Source organism: Hylobates moloch, unplaced genomic scaffold (assembly GCF_009828535.3).
Source record: "Hylobates moloch isolate HMO894 unplaced genomic scaffold, HMol_V3 SCAFFOLD_10, whole genome shotgun sequence".
NCBI lineage: Eukaryota > Metazoa > Chordata > Mammalia > Primates > Hylobatidae > Hylobates > Hylobates moloch.
Window position 1 is genome coordinate 18609298 of NW_026652285.1, and position 21248 is coordinate 18630545.

General features: G+C 40.9%; 1 protein-coding gene across 2 annotated transcripts; it reads right to left on the reverse strand.

Moving 5' to 3' along the window:
* Nucleotides 1-719: 719 nt before the first annotated feature.
* Nucleotides 720-19748, reverse strand: WSB1 (WD repeat and SOCS box containing 1). Of its 2 annotated transcripts, XM_032163256.2 has the most exons (9): nucleotides 19403-19748; nucleotides 11647-11815; nucleotides 9971-10239; nucleotides 8700-8831; nucleotides 6764-6864; nucleotides 4354-4526; nucleotides 3446-3559; nucleotides 1978-2085; nucleotides 720-1397 (listed from the first exon to the last, which is right to left on the reverse strand). In XM_032163256.2, exons 1-9 carry the CDS (start codon nucleotides 19440-19442, stop codon nucleotides 1238-1240), a joined length of 1266 nt encoding a protein of 421 aa, XP_032019147.1. In that variant the 5' UTR covers nucleotides 19443-19748; the 3' UTR covers nucleotides 720-1237. The 2 variants fall into 2 exon arrangements, with proteins under 2 accessions (XP_032019147.1, XP_032019148.1); XM_032163257.2 differs by lacking the exons at nucleotides 9971-10239; nucleotides 11647-11815.
* Nucleotides 19749-21248: the final 1500 nt, after the last annotated feature.

Below are 21248 nucleotides of genomic sequence, written 5' to 3' on the forward strand. Positions count from 1 at the left end.
CTGAGCATTTTACATAATGCATACATTCTTAATATCTGCAGGTAAGATAAACAACAGAAGGCAAAAGCAGATATACTGTATTGCTTCTTTGGCAACTCACCAATATCATCCCCTGCAGAAACATTGTTTTTTTTTTTTTTTTTATCCATGGTCTTAAAATAATTGTCCCTTAGTACAAACAAAATATTTAGCAATAATACAGTGGATGGATTCTTCAAATTCACAACAATTTATAACACTTTAGACCACAAGGGTAAACTAGTAAGCTGCTTTCTAAAATTAAGGCAGCAGCAGTATTTAGGGGGGGAGTACAAAAAAAAAAAAAAAAAAAAAAAACAGACATCCTTTTTCTAGTTATATCCTGGCTCTGCCTTCTTTGTTGTTATTGTTTTTAAATAATGTCACATTCAAGCTCTACGTCTTGGATGACATTCCTAAGGATAATAAAATCCTTTCCCTGTACATAAACTGTGTTTCACTTCCAGATCAGTCTGACACTCTCCAACAAAACCAAATACATTTCGTATGAGGCAACACAAACTTTTTTTTTTTTTTTTTTTTGAAATGGAGTCTCGCTCTGTTTGCCCAGGCTGGAGTGCAGTGGTGTGATCTTGGCTCACCGCAACCTCCGCCTCCTGGGTTCAAGCAATTCTCCTGCCTCAGCCTCCCAAGTAGCTGGGACTACAGGTGCACACCACCATGCCTGGCTAATTTTTGTGGGGTTTTTTTTGTATTTTTAGTAGAGACAGGGTTTCATCATGTTTGCCAGGCTGGTCTCAAACTGCTGACCTCAGGTGATCTGCCTGCCTCACCCAATTCAACTTTCTTAAGTCAGTATTTACCACCTAACTCAGTGTCCCAGAATTTAAAAATTCCTTGCACTTTACAGCAAAGATACATATTGTGGCTCTACTGAAGCAATATATACATGTCAGAACTAAAAATCAGAAAAGCAAAAGGGTCCATTCAACATATAGCAGCTTATATCTAAATATATACATGTATGTATATGTTTTCACAGTTAGATCTTTAAAAAAATTTATATTTGATATGTTCAGAAATATTTCTATTGTCTATAAATATTTTAAAAGCTCAACTGATCAAAATGCAGTACAAGAACATATCAAATTAAATAAATCTTCTATGTCTTTAAAAACAGATAATTGAAGTCAGTAAAGCTTGAGGTTTGTGTTAAGTGTATTCTGTCAGTCCCTACTACTAGGGAAGGCAGAATCTTCTAAATACGATACGAGAGAAACTCCAAAAGCTTGGAAGGAATTGGCAGCTCCTCAACTTCTTGGGTGGGCATCACTCTTCGGATTGACATGCGACATAAATGTTGCAGGCTAGGGACCTGCCGTGGAGTGGCCCAAAAATACACACTTCCGTCATGTGTCCTAAACAGAAACAAAACACATGCTTAGTCACCCAAGTATATGTATTTCAAGGTCGCTACAGCTCAAACAACTATCATTCAATACATGTGAGTACTGGAGTCACAAACTTCACATTAAAACCCAACTAGGAAGAACTAACCAGTGATGTATTCCACGACAAGGTAACACTACTATAAAGAACACTTATTAGAGTTTTACTGACAATGAATTACCAGTTGATAAAAGCCACCTTAAATTGGCCCTTAAAGAAAACAGAAAAATGGGCCAGGTGTGGTGGCTCATGCCTGTAATCCCAGCAGTTTGGGAAGTTGAGGCGGGAAGATCACTTGAGGTCAGGGTCAGGAGTTTGAGACCAGCCAGGCCAACACGGTGAAATCCCAACTCTACTGGAAAAACAAACAAATAAATTAGCCAGGAGTGGTGGTGTGCACCTGTAGTCCCAGCTACTCGGGAGGCTGAGGCAGGAGAATCTCCTTGAACTGGGAGGCAGAGGCTATAGTGAGCAGAGATTGCACCACTGTACTCCAGCCTAGGGGACTTCATCTCAAAAAAAAGAAAAGAAAGAGAAAAACATACTTACCCAGCAGCTAAAACACTGCCATCAGTAGAGAAGGCACAGCAAAGACCATTGCTCAAAGGTGCAACTTGCACTGGATAATCCTCATCAATTCTCCAGAACCTCACCATTCTGAAAACGAAATAAATTATTTAGTATCTTGTAGAAAATGTAAGGTAAAAGCAACTTTTTTAAAATTTAGAAAGAAACACCATTGAGTTATGAGTCACAAAATACACACACAAATCACACCAACAGGCAATTATTATAACCTGCTTTATACAATTACAAAATATTTTAAGGTCTGTAATACCAGTTGGTAAACTGGATAAACTTTTACTTAAGAGACTACAATGCATAGCTGCCTTCCCTCCTTCCCAGTGTCCAAACCTAGAATGTTCACACCCGGAAACTTTCTCCTTACTTTCCTACACTTACAATACAATCAATTTCTAGTCTGTTTCACTCTTTTCCCAAGACATTTTTAAAAGCTAGGTGGGCCTGGTAGCTCATAACCATAATCCCACCACTTTGGGAGGCCGAGGTAGGTGGACTGCTTGAGCCCAGGACTTTAAGACCAGCTTGGGCAACGTAGGGAGACTATGTCTCTACGAAAATTTTTTTAAAAAATTAGCCAGGTGTGGTGGTATATCCCTGTGGTGCAAGATACTCGGAAGGGTGAGGTGGGAAGATCACCTGAGCCCAGAAAATCAAGGCTGTGGTGAGATGTGATTGCACCACTGCACTATAGCCTGGGCAACAAAGCAAGACTCTGTCTCCAATAAACAAACAAAAAAAACCAGGAAAGGAAAAAAAGCTTTTCACCTAGGCTGAGTGTGTCTACAAATACAGCAGAGAACTAACATGCAGAATCTATCTGAGCAAACAGGAAAACAATGGTTGCAGACGAACAAAAAAAACAACCTCTCTCCATGTTTGCTAACATTCTGGAAAAGAGAAGAGTTGCCTTATGAATTGATATCACCAAACTACTCAATGCTATATGCATGAACACTGTATGATAAAAGGATGTGAAAATGAGATGGCTGCAACTAGTTTCTGCTTCTTACCAATAAGCAGCACATCTCATTCATGTGACATTTCATATTCTAATCTCAATCGTGGTGGATACAAATTACTATTTATTTGTAATTCTTTTGGTTTTACTATTTGTTTCACTTCAGAAATTTCCTTCTGCTTCAACTTTTGTTAAGACATTACTTTAAAAAATCTCTGTAAGCTGGGCTAAAAGCTGACTAAAAATCAACCCACTATACCTAAACAAGTTAAACAAGGAACACAGGGAGAGGCATGCATTATCTTTAGTTTACACAGATAATCGTTCAGGCTGATATTCTTTAAGACACAACAAAATCTCCCAGGGGCTTGTGTTGAGGAAGAGACATTAAAACTCTTAACTGCAGAAAGGTTTTAAGGCTTAAGAATGTAGAAGGTAGTGGTAAGTAAGTCAAGCTATAATGCACATACTTACTTATCATCAGCAAGGCTTGCAACATGCAGTCCATCATGGCTAAAAGATACAGATCGTACCCACCGGTCATTTGCTCCTCCAGCAAATATTGGAGTAGGTGGGGGAAACAGGTGCCTGAGGTCAAATACATGTTTTCAGTGGATATCAGTCACTTGAAGAAAAAATTACCCAGGTACAAAGTCCATCTGTCTTTGAATAGTGTTTAAAGTAGCCTTAATTAATATAACTGAGAAGACTGAGTAGAGATGATACATCCAAATTAAAGTCACCTGAAAAGAACTAATCTTTTATGGCTGGGCGCAGTGGCTCACGCCTGTAATCCCAGCACTCTGGGAGGCTGAGGCAGGTGGATCATGAGATCAAGAGATTGAGACCAGCCTGACCAACATGGTGAAACCCCATTTCTACTAAAAATACAAAAATTAGCCAGGGGTGGTGGCAGGTGCCTGTAATCCCAGCTACTCAGGAGGCTGAGGCAGGAGAACTGCTTGAACCCAGGAGGTGGAGGTTGCAGTGAGTCGAGATCACGCCACTGCACTCCAGCCTGGAGACAGAGCGAGACTCTGTTTCAAAAAAAAAAAAAAAACCACAAACTTTTATGATTTAAGATAGTAAGATTAAGTCCAACTTTGGTTTTAACTGTTTTTCTCCAACAAAAACTCTAAACATAATTAGTACTTCTATAGAGAGCTGGGTACTGTTAAGTAGCAAGACTTGTATCAAGAGATCCAAGTTTACTTTTAGAATTTATATCGAAGGCTTTCCGTAGTCAAGGGCTTAAATAATACCAAAATTTTAAATTACAATAGACTGTAATTTTAGATTTCATACGTTGGTGATTGTAATTATTCACATAACTTGATAGGCAGAGATGAATTATAGACTAAAATAATTCATGCTGTACCCACCCAAACTCCATCAGAATGTCTCCATTATGTGGATCCCAGATATACACTCGAGTATCGTAAGATGCAGTAGCCAGTAATGCTCCATCAGGAGAAAAGTCACAAGCTACCACATCATGGTGATGTCCTTCTAGTTTCCGTATCATGATGTATTTATCCATATTCCAAAGGAAAACCTGCAATAAAAAGGCAAATGTTATAGCTTCATTCAGACACACAGAGGACAAAATGGCACATCTTAAACTAAAACTGCTAAATTTAATTAAGATTATATTAAGCATTATAAATTATGAGTAATTTAAAGAATATGCTCAGTGTCATAGTCAGATTAAAATCAGTCTTTAAGTTAATTAAGGCAAACATGCAAATTCTATTTCAAATGTTTCTGTTAAATGTTAATTTAAAAATAAGCCTAAACATAAAATAAAGGCAATGCAATTTAACCACAAAGCTATACTGAAATCCATTTATTCCAAAAACTACTTAACTAAAATATACGGAAATAAATAGGGTTAAGTACTACAAACCCCCTTCTCTTTTTTTTTCCAGAAACTACCAGATTTTTAAAAAAATATACAGACAGAAAACGTAAGGTTAACAAATTGTTACTCCACTGGCATCTCCCTTTGAGATAATCACTTGTTTACAATAGGCTTGGGTCACCAACTTGAGCCTAGGAAGAGAAACAGATACTGCAAGCAAATAGAATATTCACAGCCAAATGAAATTTCTTTGGCAAACAACAAGGATGTTAAACCACATTACAAAATGAAAATGCTATTTTATGAAAATAATACAATTACATTTCAATAAATCAAAATTTAACCATCTTATTTTTCCCAAACTAACCACAATCATAAGTCATTTGAATATAAAACGGTTCAATTATTTAAGAATAAGTTCACATACAATTTTAGATTCTAAAGATCAGTAGTTAACTGTGCAGAATAGCTCTAAATAGGATTCTAATGTTTACTTCAGTATGTTATATTAAATGTGAGCTTGGAGGTTTATCCTAATAAGGCAATCTCTCCTCTTGGAGTAAAGCAATCCTTTTTGCTTTTTTTTTTTTCTGCACAGACACAATACATTATTTCTAAAAGAAAATAAGTACAAATTTTAAATTGAATCAAAGACGTAAGATATCTCTGGAATCTTAAAGAATTCCAAAAAATAGCACAGAGAAACCATTTGAAAGCCAAATACTTTACATTAAATTGGTTTCACTTGTCAGACCCCCAATTCCATAAAACTGGAAAATCAATTTACTCAGGAGTCAGTGAATTTTACTGTGGGGGAAATTACTTTAAAAAAGAAAAAAAAGAAAGAAAGAAAAGCAGAAAGTGGACATCGACCAGCACCTGTGTACGTACAGTACACCTTGCAGCCGAATGCAAGGTTACTTCATCCTATGGTAAAGGTCGCCCCCAGCCCGGTAGCCAGAGATGCCACTCTTTCTGCCCAGCTAACACCATTGTGCGCCTGTGTGCGAGTGGTGCCAGCATAACCTCAATCACACCAATATTGCTGCCACCACCTGTGACAGGGAAAGCAAGAAGCATATGGAAAACACACAGCCTAAAATAGCAATGTCAACATCTAGTTTTGTTCTTCTTATGATTTGTAAAGAACTAAACTGAGTATCTTGCTTTAAACTTCCAACATTTATAACTATCATTTTAACATACTCCTTGGGTAAATAAAATGCATTTCAACTAGCCTCCCACCCTCCATTAATTAAAAGTGTATTGTAATTATCACATGTATTTGGACTTCAACCATTTTATAAATACTTGAAGCTACTGAGATCAATTTAACTATACTAACTTAGAGCTGGTAAACAACTACAAGAGTTCATCAATAAGCATAACCCTCTTAACAGTCACTTTACTTAAGCTGTCTATAGGTATGCTATGTAAGACAAACAATATCAAATTTCACCTATAACTTAACTCTAGGACATACACGAGCACTATTTTTATATTTTTTAAGTTACTTTTTTTCAGTTAAATGTACAGGACCAGCTGGGACTCAAAACTTTAAAAACAGCAAACTGGACCAAAAAAATAGAACAACAGAGAAGAAAATAATTAGCAAGGGAATGTCTTAACATATAGACTACATCTCTTCTACAGCACATAAACTTTTCTAGATTTACAAAAAAAAAAAAAAAAAAAAACCCCTGATATGCCCATTATTGTCTATTATCTCTAAAAACAATCCAACTTCTCACTTGGCAATCAATAACTATATTTAATTTGCTTCATGCAAATTCTCCCCCATCATGAAATAAAACATTTAAAATATTCATGACACCGAGCACAGACTTCATAGATTACTTAGATTTAAAATGATTATGCACACATTATCATAATCCAATTCATAATGAATGTACAAGAACTTTGACACGTACTGCTTTACTGGCTCCAACTGAACACAGCATAGAAGAGTCAGGAGAGAATGCACAGCTGTACACCCAATTCTGATGCCCCCTCAATACTTTCATCATGTTTCCTGAACAAAAAGAAATAATCTGTATTAACCCTAGAATCCACTTCAAATGAGCAGTATTTCAAAACAGCAGTAAATCAAAGGATCACAAACATTTATAGCTGAAAGCAATTTATCTATATAACAACGGTTACCGATATACACCAGCTGCTTAGGTTTTAAATTTTACTGGAACACAATCCTGTCCATGTGTTCATGTTGTGCTCTACAGCAGACAGCATGGTTCACAAGCCTCAAATATTCAACATCTAGCCCTTCAAGAAAAAGTCTGGGGCCTGGAATTGTGGCTTGTCTGTAATTCCAGCACTTTGAGAAGCTGAGGCGGGCGGATCGCTTGAGGCCAGGAGTTCGAGACAAGCCTGGCCAACAGGGTGAAGCCCATCTCTACTAAAAATCATTAAAAAATTAGCTGGGCATGGTGGCGCATAGCAGTAATCCTAGCTACTTGGGAGGCTGAGGCACAAGAATTACTTGAATCTGTCAGGCAGAGGCTGCAGTGAGCGGAGATCGCGCCACTGCACTCCAGCCTGGGCAAAAGAGCGAGACTCCGTCTCAAAAAAAAAAAAAAAGACGGAATTCTTTTAGTCCAATCCCCTTATTTTAAAAGTTAAGCAACTGGAACACAACAGCAAGGTTAAGAAACTTGACCATCTTCAAAATGCCTTTTCGTTCTTCATTTTTGAGAACCTACAACTCACTCCAAAGTCCTTGTGTATTTATACCCACAGCACACAACTATGCTTAAGTATACTGAACTCTTAGTTTTACAAATACTGAGTGCCTACACATGCCAGGCCCTATGCCGGCACTGAGGATATAACTGGAAATAAGGCAAGGACCCCACTATCTTGGAGCTTATATTTTACTAAGCCTATGTTCTTAAAACATGTACATTGCTGAAATTAGTTTCAGATAAGCAAGCATCATTCGATATGCAAAATAAAAAAATTATTAAAATATTTCAACTGTTGAGATCCCTTTGCACCTCAACAGCTGAGCAGATTTGTTGATGTTAGCATAGAACTTTATTAAGGAATGGTTACTATCTATCAGCTGGAACATCTCCAGATCTGAGGGTTTTGTTTCCTACTAATTCAATTTAAGCTTTATTACACCTAGGCAAGCCTGTTAACCTCCAGCTTGAGGCCGTTAGAGCACCAACAGACCTTAAATTTAAGGTTTTAGTTAAACATATAAACTCTTTCATTAGGGACTGAGAAAGGGAAGAGATGCTCATCTCAAATGAAGTAGCATCTCCAAAACTTTGTAAGGCTTTAGAGAAAGGTGAGTACGTGACACCAACGTATCTTTCTATTGTATTAGACAGTAAATCTTTCACTGTTTATAAAAACATTTCTTAACCTAGCCAATTTATTATAACGTTTACTAATATTCACATGTTATAAGTTCTGGTATGTAGGTCACGTTTTAATTTAAATTTTATTAGGTACTAAGTTACTTCAAGACCTACCTAAATTTTCACTAAGCCAATGCAGTAAGTTAATAACCCTCCCTAAGGGGACATAAACACAGACTGGTTCCTGTAAAACCCTAAACCTGATCCATATTTGGTCCTCAGATAGTTGATACAGATCTATGTGGTTACTTTCTGAATAATATCAGATCGTTTACTTCGAATAACTGTTGGCCCCTATTCTGGGTCACATTTATGTTTTTCTTTGATCTATTCAGGAAAGGAACCAAAGTGTTAGGCAGAGAAAAGGAACTTTGACCACATGCCATTTTTAAAGTCAAATGCACCAGATGTTCCCAATACCTCTCAACAGTAGTATCAAAAAACAAATCCTAGTTCATAGCTTGGAAAAAAAAAGACATACCATCATCTTTCAGGTCCCACACTCTGAGAGTTTTGTCTCTTGAAGCTGACACCAGGATCAAGCTTCCATCTGGAGCAAAAGTTAAATCTCTGACCACTTCAGTATGATCTACCAAATTAAGGAGGAGTTTTCCTAAATATGATAGAAAAGGGAAAAAAAGACAGTATTAATATATTTTTGTTTTGTTCTTATTTTTCTTGAGACAGGGTCTCACTCTGTCACTCAGGCTGGAGTGCAATGGCGCAATCTTGGCTCACTACAGCCTCGACCTCCTGGGTTCAAGCAATCCCCTACCTCAGCCTCCAAAATAGTTGGAACTATAGTTACAAGTCACCACGGCTGGCCTTTTTTTTTGAGAGATGGAGTCTCACCATGTTGCCCAGGCTGGTCTAGAACTCCTGGGCTCAAGTGATTCCCCCAGCTTTGGCCTCTCAAAGTGCTGGAATTACAGGCATGAACTTTAAAATATAAAATCAAATTATTTCTTTGCTTGTTATTTCCCTGGCCTAGGAATGTTAAGCTCCCCAAAAGATACATGTTATCCCACAACAACTTTAGTTTTCAAACATGATCCCGGTGAAAAAAATGTATTTAACTAATAATGTAAGAGCTTTGTTTTCTAAGACAATCTATGTGTTCATCTTATTTTTTTCAAGAACCCAAATTTTGACTCAGTATCACCTATGTTAGTATCACTTGTTACGTTCTAATGTACATGTTGTTTTAATGCTTCTTTAAAAATCCTTTACATTTTTGAGTACATATTATATGCCAGAAAGTGTTTTAGGCAATAAGCAACACATTTATTTCTAGTTGCCCAAAGAATTTAACTTCTCAATCTATCTAAACTTTCACTAAACCTTTCCAAGGTGAGATAATGATTACTGAAATCTGATTTACCTCGAAAACCCCTAAGCTATCAATCATTGAAAAAGCATAACAAAGAAAACACCTTGACATGTAATTCATTAACTAAATAACTAGTTTATAAAGGACAACTAACTAAACATTCCCTAGAAAATCCTTTCCTACTATAATACTCTCTAAAGAGTGATGAAGCAATATGAACTCTATTGTTTTCCTAAATTAAAATCATGAGCGGAAGAAGGTGATATTCAGGTCAATTATAAAGACACACCTATGCCATCAATTCTTGCTTTTCAGTAAGCTGAAATCCTCAAATCTCAATTCCAGTGCCTATGAGCAGTGCCCATGAGCAGTGCCCTGCATCATAAAATAATACATTCGCTTTAAAAACTATGAATCCATACCTGTATATACATCCCATATTTTGATACGCCCATTGTTCAACCCTGTAGCAAGAAGTAGCTGATCTTGTCCAAATCTGAAGCGATGCCATTCTATATTTACACAGCGACTCTGTTTTTCTGGAACTGACGACCCAAAAGCAAGACTCCAGACTATATCTCCACAGTCTATAATATGTTCACGAGGCTCATTTTTCTGACCACCATCACTATTTTGTCTTGGCAATCTTAAACTGCTTGAATTGGTAACATTCTTGGTGCCATGCAAGAGACTGGGGTGGGAGAAGTCAGATGGAAATTGTATTACTATTCACTCTGGACTCCTCTGGACATTGAATAATTACAAATGTTTGTTAAAATAACCTCTATTATTATAATGACACCAAATAACAATAGAATCCTATAGATAGGAAGGGAAAGGTTGATATTTGAACTATGAAAGAAGGACCAAATAAATTCAGGTCATTAATAGACATTCTCAGTGACTGAGTAGTAAGTTCAACAATAAAGCAATTTATATTATAACTTATTTGCCTCCCAAATTTTCCTCAAAACCACTGAATCAACTGGTGCTCCTTCAACCTAAAAACACAAGTATAAATAAGCAAAAAACAAACAAACAAAAAAACCCAGTAACTTAAGATATGGTCAAGCTGATACCAGAAAATTGCCTTAAGGGGGAAAAAAATCCTCAAACCATAATGATCAGTTTCCCATAGGTTCCAGACCTCAAGTTATATGTAATGAGAACATTAGTGACTATAACCATGAAGGTCTACTAGATACAAAAAAAAACAGGGAAAGATCCAGTGTAGCATATGATACATTTTAGAAAAACTTTCAACAAACATCCAAACTCAATCTACCCCAGAGGAACTATAAGTCCATTAAAAACAAAAACAAAAACAACAGCAACAAAGGGCCAGGCTCGGTGGCTCACGCCTGTAATCCTAGCACTTTGGGAGGCTGAGGAGGGTGGATCACCTGAAGTCAGGAGTTCGAGACCAGCCTGGCCAACGTGGTGAAACCCGTCTCTACTACCACGCACCAGGGTTATCCAACAAAACATAAAATCCAAGGTGAATCCAAAAAGCTTCACATCACAGAAGTCACCTGCTCTGGCACAACAATATATATATATACACTTGTCAGACACAATGTGACTTTTAACATACAGAAAAACAATGTATAAATAAGACCAGACGATTCTTTTTTGTTGTTGTTTGAGGCAGAATTTGGCTCTGTCACCCACGCTGGAGTGCAGTGGTGCTATCTCGACTCACTACAACCTCCGCCTCCTGGGTTCAAGCAATTCTTCTGCCTCAGCCTCCCGAGTAGCTGGGACTACAGGTGTGCCACACCATGCCCAGCTAGTTCTTGTATTTTGAGTAGAGATGGGGTTTCACTATGTTGGCCAGGCTGGTATCAAACTCCTGACCTCAAGTGATCTGCCTGCCTAGGCCTCCCGAAGTGCTGGGATTATAGGCCTGAACCACCGCGCCCGGCCCAAAGAATTCTTTACACAAAATTTCCAATAAATATATTTGGCCCACGATTAAAACTCACAACATCATCTATAAGGTAAAACTTAAATATCAAAATGTTTTTATTACCCTACACTGAGAGAAAATGGTAAATTCCACAAACAGATATAAGATACAGAACAGAAACAGTCTTACAAGTTTTGAAGGCACTGGGACCACGGAACAAGCTTTACTGTGCGATGTCCTTGTGACCAAGCAAAGTATGAACCATCTGGAGCAAAAGCAACAGTCCAATTTTCACGACCACATTTCTTGTCAAAAGGAGCTGCAGGAGCTAAAAGTTCACCTATAGTACGTGATCTCACTAAAAGGAAAAATAAAAATACTGGATATCATATATAACCAACAATACATGTGAGACGGCTTCCATATTACTTTGGGATTGAGTTTCTTCCCTCTTCTATGCAGACAGGGTATAGTGAGTTCTGCATTCCATCCTCTAAAGGGCGATATGCCGTATGTGAAGACCCCTTAATGATAATGACTATCTCCAAGTTTTGATACAGTGATTTCCCTAAAATTTCACAATGCAAGAGTTTTTAAGAAAGTTTCTGCAAAAAAACCTGGTCAATAATAATGTAATGGCCAATCAGACCTAACAATTACAAAAGTCCTAACTTTTCCATTGTATTATGTTCTCATCAAATTATTAACATTTAAAATGCAAGAAATTAAACTTAGTTGGCAGGAAAAGTATCTTCCAAATTAAGTTTCTTAGCCTTCAAAAACCATATCTCACCATAAAATACAATATTACACCATTACTCAAAGGAAAGCACTATAAAATACACTATCCAAACAAATATTTTTATCCTTTTCAGGCCCAGGTCACAAAAGTCACAAAACCCTCAGAACTAGAAGAGACTTAAAGCTTGTCTAGTCCAACCTCCCAACCAGTGCTTTAAAAAGGCATTACAGGCCGCGTGTGGTTGCTCACACCTGTAATCCCAACATTTTGGGAGGCCGAGACAAGCAGATCACTTGAGGTCTGGAGTTCGAGATCAGCCTGGCCAACATGGTGAAACCCTGTCTCTCCTAAAAATACAAAAATTGGCCGGGCGTGGTGGTGGGTGCCTGTAATCCCAGGATGAGGCAGGAGAATTGCCTGAACCCAGGAGGCGGAGGTTGCAGTAAGCCAACAAAGTGCCACTGCACTCCAGCCTGGGCGACACAGTGAGACTCCGTCTCAAAAAAAAAAAAAAAAAAGCTAAAATAAAAGAAAATGCATTATAGCCAGGCATGGTGGTATGCTGGAGCGTGTCTGTAATCCCAGCTTCTTGGAAGGCTGAAGCATAAGAACTGCTTGAACCTTGGAGGTGGAGACTGCAGTGAGCCAAGACTGCATCACTGCACTCCAGCCTGGGTGACAGAGCAAGACTGTCATAAAAAAAAAAAACCCCAAAACGCATTATATTTGTGATTCTCAAATACTGGTTCTTAAGAGTCTTCCTAATGGGCCTCAAACTGACTCAAAAATGGAATTATTTTGGTTTTTAAGGACAAAAAATGGACACTGTCATACATTTTAAATTCAGATTACTCAAATTTTGTATTCCTAACAAAAATTGGCATATTACCAGAGTATATGGAGAATATTACTTCCATATTTAATAAAAAGCATGATCAACAAGCTCATACTGCAATGCATGCATGCAAACTCAGCTAGAATTTCCTCAATTTGGGGAAAGGAGCCTCTTTATCAGTGTATCACCTATTTTGGGTTGGTCTTAATTTTCCCTATTATCTATTTTGTGGTCAGTTGTCTGGTCAATTGTACAGTGTATCATAATATATTTTTATGTATTTCTGGTTTAAACTTTGCAACACCTAAGCTTTAATATATTCTATGTATTGCTGTTCACGTAAGAACCACTTACACTGCTATAGCTAGAGAACCTGGACATGGACACACCCCCCCACCCGAAAATGTACTTCTTCAGTCTGAATGTATGCTCCGTCAATAGCTAGTATAGCACCTGGCATATAAGAGGTGCTCAGTCAATATTTACTTAATGAATATGAAAGCACACATTTATGCTCCCATTCTAAAGTGATTTAAATATGTTATCTGCCCAATTCTTGACACCTTAACAAATAGGTGTCGTTTAAAAAGCAAAAACAAAAAGCCTGAGACCTACTTTTCTATGATATTCATAATAAGGCTTACACTATTTTGGTGCAACTGAGACCGCTTTTAATGACTCAAAATCTTCCTCCTACCACTCTACCCACTCAGTACTGATTCTGACCTAAGAGAATAAGCCTACTGCTATCTTCATATGGCATGTATATATTGAAGATAGCTATGAATGAATTTTTTACCAGGCTAAGAGATCTCTATCCTTTCAACCATACCTTAGATCACATGGTTTCAAGTCCATTTCCCATCCTAACTTCATCATACTTTTCTGGATAAATTCTAGTTAGTAGTGGCCCTCATAAAAGTGGCACCCAGAACTAACCACAATACTTCAGATGTGGTTTAATCAAAGCTGCAGAGTCCCGCACCCACCCCGTATTAGCACAGCATAAGATGACACTAACTTTACTAGCGGTAACATAACTTTGTTTTTTTGAGTCAGGGTCTCGCTGTGTCACGCAGGCTGGAGTGCAGTAGCACAATAACTGTGCACTGCAGCCTCGACCTCCCAGGCTCAGGCGATCCTCCTGCCTCAGCCTCCCAAGTAGCTGGGACCACAGACATGCACCACCACACCCAGTTAATGTTTTTATTTTTGTAGAGGTAAGTTCTCCTTTTGTTGCCCAGGCTGGTCTCAAACGATCCTCCCACCTTCAGCCTCCCAAGTACTGGGATTACAGATGTGAGCCACATAACTTTCTTAATACAAAATTCACAAACTTGGTGACCCTCAAATGCCTGCAGATACTTTTTTTTTTTTTTTGAGACGGAGTCTCGCTCTGTTGCCCAGGCTGGAGTGCAGTGGCGCAATCTCGGCTCACTGCAAGCTCCGCCTCCTGGGTTCACGCCATTCTCCTGCCTCAGCCTCTCCGAGTAGCTGGGACTACAGGCGCCCGCCACCACACCCGGCTAATTTTTTTGTATTTTTAGTAGAGACTGGGTTTCACCGTGGTCTCGATCTCCTGACCTCGTGATCCGCCCGCCTCGGCCTCCCAAAGTGCTGGGATTACAAGCGTGAGCCACCGCGCCTGGCGCCTGCAGATACTTTTAACATACAAGTGATTTCAGAAAGAGCATGCTGCTCCAGGTTTCCTTACATTTTTCCAAACCTACGGCCTTATTTGTTCCTTTTACCAGGGTTCTTTATATGCCTGGCCTCTGAATTTGCAACCCCTGCCTGCCTAATTTTTTAGACAGGGTCTTGCTCTGTTGCCAAGGCTGGAGTGCAGAGGCAAACTCATAGGATTAAATGATCCTCCTGCCTCAACCTCCTGAGTAGCTGTAGCAGGGACTACGGGCACATGCCCCCACACTTGGCTAACTTAAAAAAACAAAAAAACAAAAACAAAAACCAAACTTTTTTTTTTCTTTTAAGACAGTCTTGCTCTGTCGCCCAGGCTGGAGTGCAGTGGCTTGATCTTGGCTCACTGTAACCTCCGCCTCCTGGGTTCAAGCAATTCTCCTGCCTAAGCCTCCCGAGTAGCTGGGATTACAGGCATGCACCACCATGCCCTGCTAATTACTATTATTATTTTTTGTATTTTTAGTAGAGATGGGGTTTCACCATGTTGGCCAGGCTGGTCTCTCGAACTACTGACCTTGTGATCCACCTGCCTCAGCCTCCCAAAGTGCTCGATTACAGGTGTGAGCCACCGCGCCCAGCAAAAAAAAAAATTTTTTTATAGACAGGGTCTTGCTATGTTACCCAGGCTGGTCTCCAGCTCCTGGCCTCAAGCGATCCTCCCACCTTGGTTTCCCAAAGCGGTGAGATTAAGGCATGAGCCACTGCATCAGGCATAATTTTTTTTTAACTTGGATTCCTGTTTAACCACATCTATCTTTCAAAACAATTTTAAAGCATTTTAAAAACATTTTTAGGAGGAAAAAAATGCTAAGTTCACAAATAAGGGAAGCAAGTTCTAAAATTCAACTTAAAAGTCTCTACGGAGAATATTTATGTAACTTGTACACAAGGAACAGCCCTTGCATTCAATTTCAAGAACATCTAGTAAATGAGACTAAAATTAAGCTCTCCCTTAGCAAGCATAAGTGAGACTAAATTTCTCATACAAGACTGTTTTTTTTTGAGACGGAGGCTTGCTCTGTTGCCCAGGCTGGAGTGCAGTGGCACGATCTCCGCTCACTACAACCTCCGCCTCCCGGGTTCAAGCAATTCTCCCTGCCTCAGCCTCCCGAGTAGCTGAGATTACAGGATGCACCATCATGGCGCCCACCACCACGCCCAGCTAACTTTTGTATATTTTAGTAAAGACGGAGTTTCACCATGTTGGCCAGGCTGGTCTTGAACTCCTGACCTCAGGTGATCTGCCCGCCTTGGCCTCCCAAAGTGCTGGGATTACAGGCATGAGCCACCGTGCCCGGCCTAGACTGTATTTTAAGTTTACTCTATATTTTTCTTCTACCTTGACCACCATCATGGAACTCCTTGTGTATAGTGGTAATAGGACAGGCACACTGGTAACCCAACACTTTGGTAGGCCAAGGTGGATGGATCATTTGAGCCTATGAGTTTGAGACCAGCCTGGGATATATAGGGGACCTCGTCTCTACAAAAAATTTAAAAAATCAGCAAGTGTGGTGGCATGCACCTGTAGTCCCAGGCTGAGGTGGGAGAATTGCTTGAGCCCAGGAGGCAGAGGTTGCAGAGAGCCAAGATTTCACAATCACACTCCAGCTCGAGTGACAGAGCAAGACTGTCAGGAAAAAAAAAAAAAAAAAAACAGTAGGCTGGGGGCAGTGGCTCACGCCTGTAATCCCAACACTTTGGGAGGCCAAGGAGGGTGGATCACTTGAGGTCAGGAGTTCCAGACCAGCTTGGCCAACATGGTGAAACCCCCAGTCTGTACTAAAAATACAAAAAATCAGCCGGGTGTGGTGGCACGAACCTGTAATCCCAGCTACTCAGGAGGGTGAGGCAGGAGAATTGCTTGATCCCGAGAGGTAGTGGTTGCAGTAAGCTAAGATTGCGCTACTGCACTCCAGCCTGGACGACAGAGCGAGACTCAGTCTCAAAGGAAAAAGAGTAAAGTAAAAGAGCGGTAACAATTACTAAAAAATTGGTTCAAATAGATAGCAAAGACAATGAAATAACAACATATTTATAACATAATTCTCAAATATATACAAACTCAAGAAATAGAGCCATTATAAAGCTTACCAAATAAATGCAGTAATCTGTTAAAATTTACTAATAATTGCCTTGATTGTGTTTCTTTGCTGGATAACAGGTATATCAAATTGCCTTTGGCACTTTAATAAAATTATTTAAGTGCTCAGTTTAAATACTGGTACAATTCTATAAACCTAGCACAAAGTTTGTAGTAAAGTGCTTTGAAAAAAATTTTTTAAGTTAAACCTTTATTACATTATCTGTAACTGTTTAATGTTAGCAACAGAAATGTATGATTTAATTACCTTGTTAAGGGAAAGGCTGCCATGGGAAATCAGCCATAAGATACACTACATTATTAGTATCTGTAAAATAGTAACATACCATCTGAGTCACTGCTGAACCAAGCAAACCAGATTTAGCTCCTTCTTTACACTCCTCCCCCAAATTTCATAACCAGAAAGGGACGATTTGTGGCAGTGCCTTGTGAAAGAGGGCAGTAGCTCAAGGCAGTAGTATCATATAGAATTATTTAATCATTCATGGAAATCTTGCCTCTACTCTCCGTATGTCCTCGAGAAACTAAACTTGGCTTGGCTTTTAATTAACACCCAAGAAAAGAAAAAAAGTAAATCCTTACTCATAGATTTAAAAAGCTACACAGAGAACTGTTTAACCTTGTATCCAAATGATAATTCAAAAAAAGAAACAAAGAAAAAAACTGGGGTTAAAAAAAGCTCAGAAAAAGCAGAAGTTTTTCTAGGTATTTGGCACTTAGCTAGTAACTTTTTATGCCATATCCAGGAAATAAAACTGAGACCTAAATATGAAAAAAAAAAAAGAAATCAGGGGGCTGGTGGGGGAACACTTAGTGGATGGTTCTACTTTATGTAGGTATGCTCTCCATCTCTATCCATCTCTTAGAAAACAGAACCGGAAATCTGGGCGAGGTGGCTCACGCCTGTAATCCTAGCACTTTGGGAGGCCGAGGTGGGCGTTTCACCTGAGGTCGGGAGTTCGAGACCAGCCTGACCAACACGGAGAAACCCCATCTGTACTACAAACGCAAAAATTAGCCGGGCGTGGAGGGGCATGCCTGTAATCCCACCTACTCAGGAGGCTGAGGCAGGAGAATCGCTTGAAACTGGGAGCTGGAGGTTGCAGTGAGCTGAGATCGTGCCATTGCACTCCAGCCTGGGCAACAAGAGCAAAAACTCCATCTCAAAAAAAAGAAAAAAAAAAGAAAACGGGACCGGAGAGTTTTCAAAATGGTTTATCAGGATGAAGTAAAAAAGGCAGATCACTCGTCTATAACACTATGGTGTAGTGAAGTAAAAGAAAAACCCACTGGACTGATAAGAACTTTTGAGTTCTTTGTCCCACTTCGCAACATACTTTCTAGTCTTAAAATACAGTTAAAATAATAACTGGACACAAATTTGGTGTTCTTTGCATCTTTTTTTTTTCTTTTTTCTGTGTGAACTCTGCTACAATTTTTTTTCTTTTTTTCTGTTTGTATCTTTAAAAATGGTTATTAAAACCAGGGTTAAAGTCCCTTCCTAATCAATCATCCCTAAGACAACAAAATTCCAGAATTCTAAAACAGCTGTTTCTAGATATAACAATTCACCCACATACAAAATAGTGGGCGTTTTGGCTACTTCAGCCTCTTTCCTTCTCTAGAAATAACTCCTCCTTGTACTTAGTAAAGGCACACATTCACTTCAAGAGTAGGAAAATGTAAATGCTCTCTGCTCAGTGGCCACAGCTAATTATTACTTAACACAGTAAAATCAGTGTTTGCTAAGTGTATCAGCCAATGTACAGCACCCCCCAACACCGTCAAACGTTGTTCCAGTTATTTTACTTTAAAAGAGGATTTAAATAATGCGACGTGCTTTCCACTGAGTCACTAAGTAGGTGTGGACGCACAACCTTCAACACTAGTTGCCCTTTACTAACCCGGCCAGGGCTAGACACTAAGCCAGAAAAGCCTTTTCCAGAGTTTCCTCTTCCGCACAAAAGCTTTCCTTCTGTCACTCCACCCAACCACCCAGCTCCTCCCTTAAGTGTTTGAAAGATAATTCTAAAAGTCTCCTCCCCCGAACAGCTGCCTTTCTTAAGGCCACACCATTTTTAAAAATACTGTATTGCTTTTGCCAGGCTGTTGGGACCTCTTCCATCTCCTTTCTATCTAAGAGTGGTTGGTACATACGAGGACCCTCTCCTTTCATTACCGCTCACGACCCACAAGTTTACTTTCCCATTGTAAACCTAAAGTCCCTGAGTGGCCCTTCCCTGTCCACTCGACAGTCATGCCCTGAGCCAAGAACTCCCAGGACAAGAGCCGTGCGCGGACCTCCGACGAATAAACCGGGGTCCGTGCCCGGCCCAGCCACACAGCAACCGCGAGGGAGCACAGTAAGTGCTGCATCCACGTCGGTGCCGTTTACCCCTCCGCCAACGCCCACCGAGGCAGCTTCCTCCTCCTCGCTAGTGGGCTGGCTCTGGCGCACTGGAGCTCTTCTCTCAGACTCGGAGTCGCTTCCTCCCAAACCTCCTCCGGGGAGTCCCTGCCTCTCCTCGGCCCTCATGCGCCCACCCACGATCCCAATCCTCACCGATCTCTTTCTCGTTGACCCTCGGGGGAAAGCTGGCCATCTATGGGGCACCGTCTGATTCCGGGAATACGATGCGGACCCAACGACAGAGAAGAGAGTGGCGAGCTCTGAGGGGCGTGACGTGAAGTTGGTCCCTCCCGGGCCCGGGGACAGCGGAGACGGGCGGAGGCGGCCGCTGCGGCTTCTGCTAACTGCTCCGGAAAGCTCCCGAAGGCCTCAGACCAAAGTACGGAGTCAACCACAGACAATAGACCCTCTACCCAGCCTCGCGTCTGCGGAGCAAGACAGTTCCCTGAACGCGCCGACTACAAACGAGACACTGGAGTCAAAATGGCGGGCGGCGCGGGCGATATCTGGGCGGCAGGGGCGCGGTCACGTGACGTCAGAGGCCCGCGGCCCCGCCTCCCGACGCACGGGACGTGATCTCCCGGGCCGGGCGCGCGCGCGGGCGTTGCCTGGGGGCCTCGCAGAGGGAGATCCAGCACAGGCTGGTTCCGCTGACTGAGCCTGTAGGCCGGTGGCGTCTTCTGGGCCTGGATGGTCTAATATGGAGTTTATACGCTGAAGTGGCTTTGAAAAGGGCAAGCAGAGAATTGTATTATTATTAGCCTCCTAGCTTAAAGATTGCATGGAACTTAAACTGGCTGAACCGAAAAGAACAAAAAGACATTTCAGGTTTTCACTCAATTTGGCCAACTCCCCAGCCCACAAGTACTAGGGAACTGAAGGATGCACTGATGAAAAAGATAGGATGAAAATTAACATCGTTGTGCACCACCTGTCCAGCTGCGATTGTTCGGACCTGAGCCAGCAGGTTTTAGGAAGGGCCGAGGGGAACGAGGAGACTCGGGCGTGATCGCGCCGCACCGCGCAACGGGACTTCCTTGGACTGCCTTTGTCCTGGCCAAGATGGATCCCACTGTGTCAGCTCAGATTTGGTCCTTCCTCCACCTTACCTGAAGGCCTCTGGGAGGCACCTAGTTGTCCGCACTTCAGACTGATAAATGTGTCAGTGTCTGCCAGATGCCAGCTTGGTTCCCGGTCATAGATGACATATTTGCATTTTAATGGCTTCTTGTGTGGACCTTAAACATTGCAAAGGCCTGGGGCGTATAAGACTGGGAATTTCAAATATGTGGTAGATATTCATGGGACAGGGTAGAGTGTTGCATAGCCAATTTTTTTTTTTTTTTTTTGAGACGGAGTCTCGCTTCCCCCAGGTTGGGGTGCAATGGCGTGATCTTGGCTCACTGCAACTTCCGTCTCCCTGGTTCAGGCAATTCTCCTGCCTCAGCCTCCCCAGTAGCTGGGATTTGTACAGGCATGTGACACCAAGCCCCGGTAATTTTTGTATTTTTAGTAGAGAGGGCGTTTCACCCTGTTGGCCAGGCTGGTCTCGAACTCCTGACCTCAAGTGATCCACCCGCTTCAGCCTCCCAAAGTGCTGGGATTACAGGCGTGAGCCACCGCGCCCGGCTGCATAGCCGCTTTTAAGAGATCTCAGGCCGGGCGCGGTGGCTCACGCTTGTAATCCCAGCACTTTGGGAGGCCGAGGCGGGTGGATCACGAGGTCAGGAGATCGAGACCACGGTGAAACCCTGTCTCTACTAAAAATACAAAAAAAAAAAAAATTAGCCGGACGTGGTGGCAGGCGTCTGTAGTCCCAGCTACTCGGAGAGGCTGAGGCAGGAGAATGGCGTGAACCCGGGAGGCGGAGCTTGCAGTGAGCCGAGATCGCGCTACTGCACTCCAGCCTGGGTGACAGAGCGAGACTCCGTCTCAAAAAAAAAAAAAAAAAAAAAAAAAAGAGATCTCAAATGATAACACTGTAGGGCACGTTTACTTC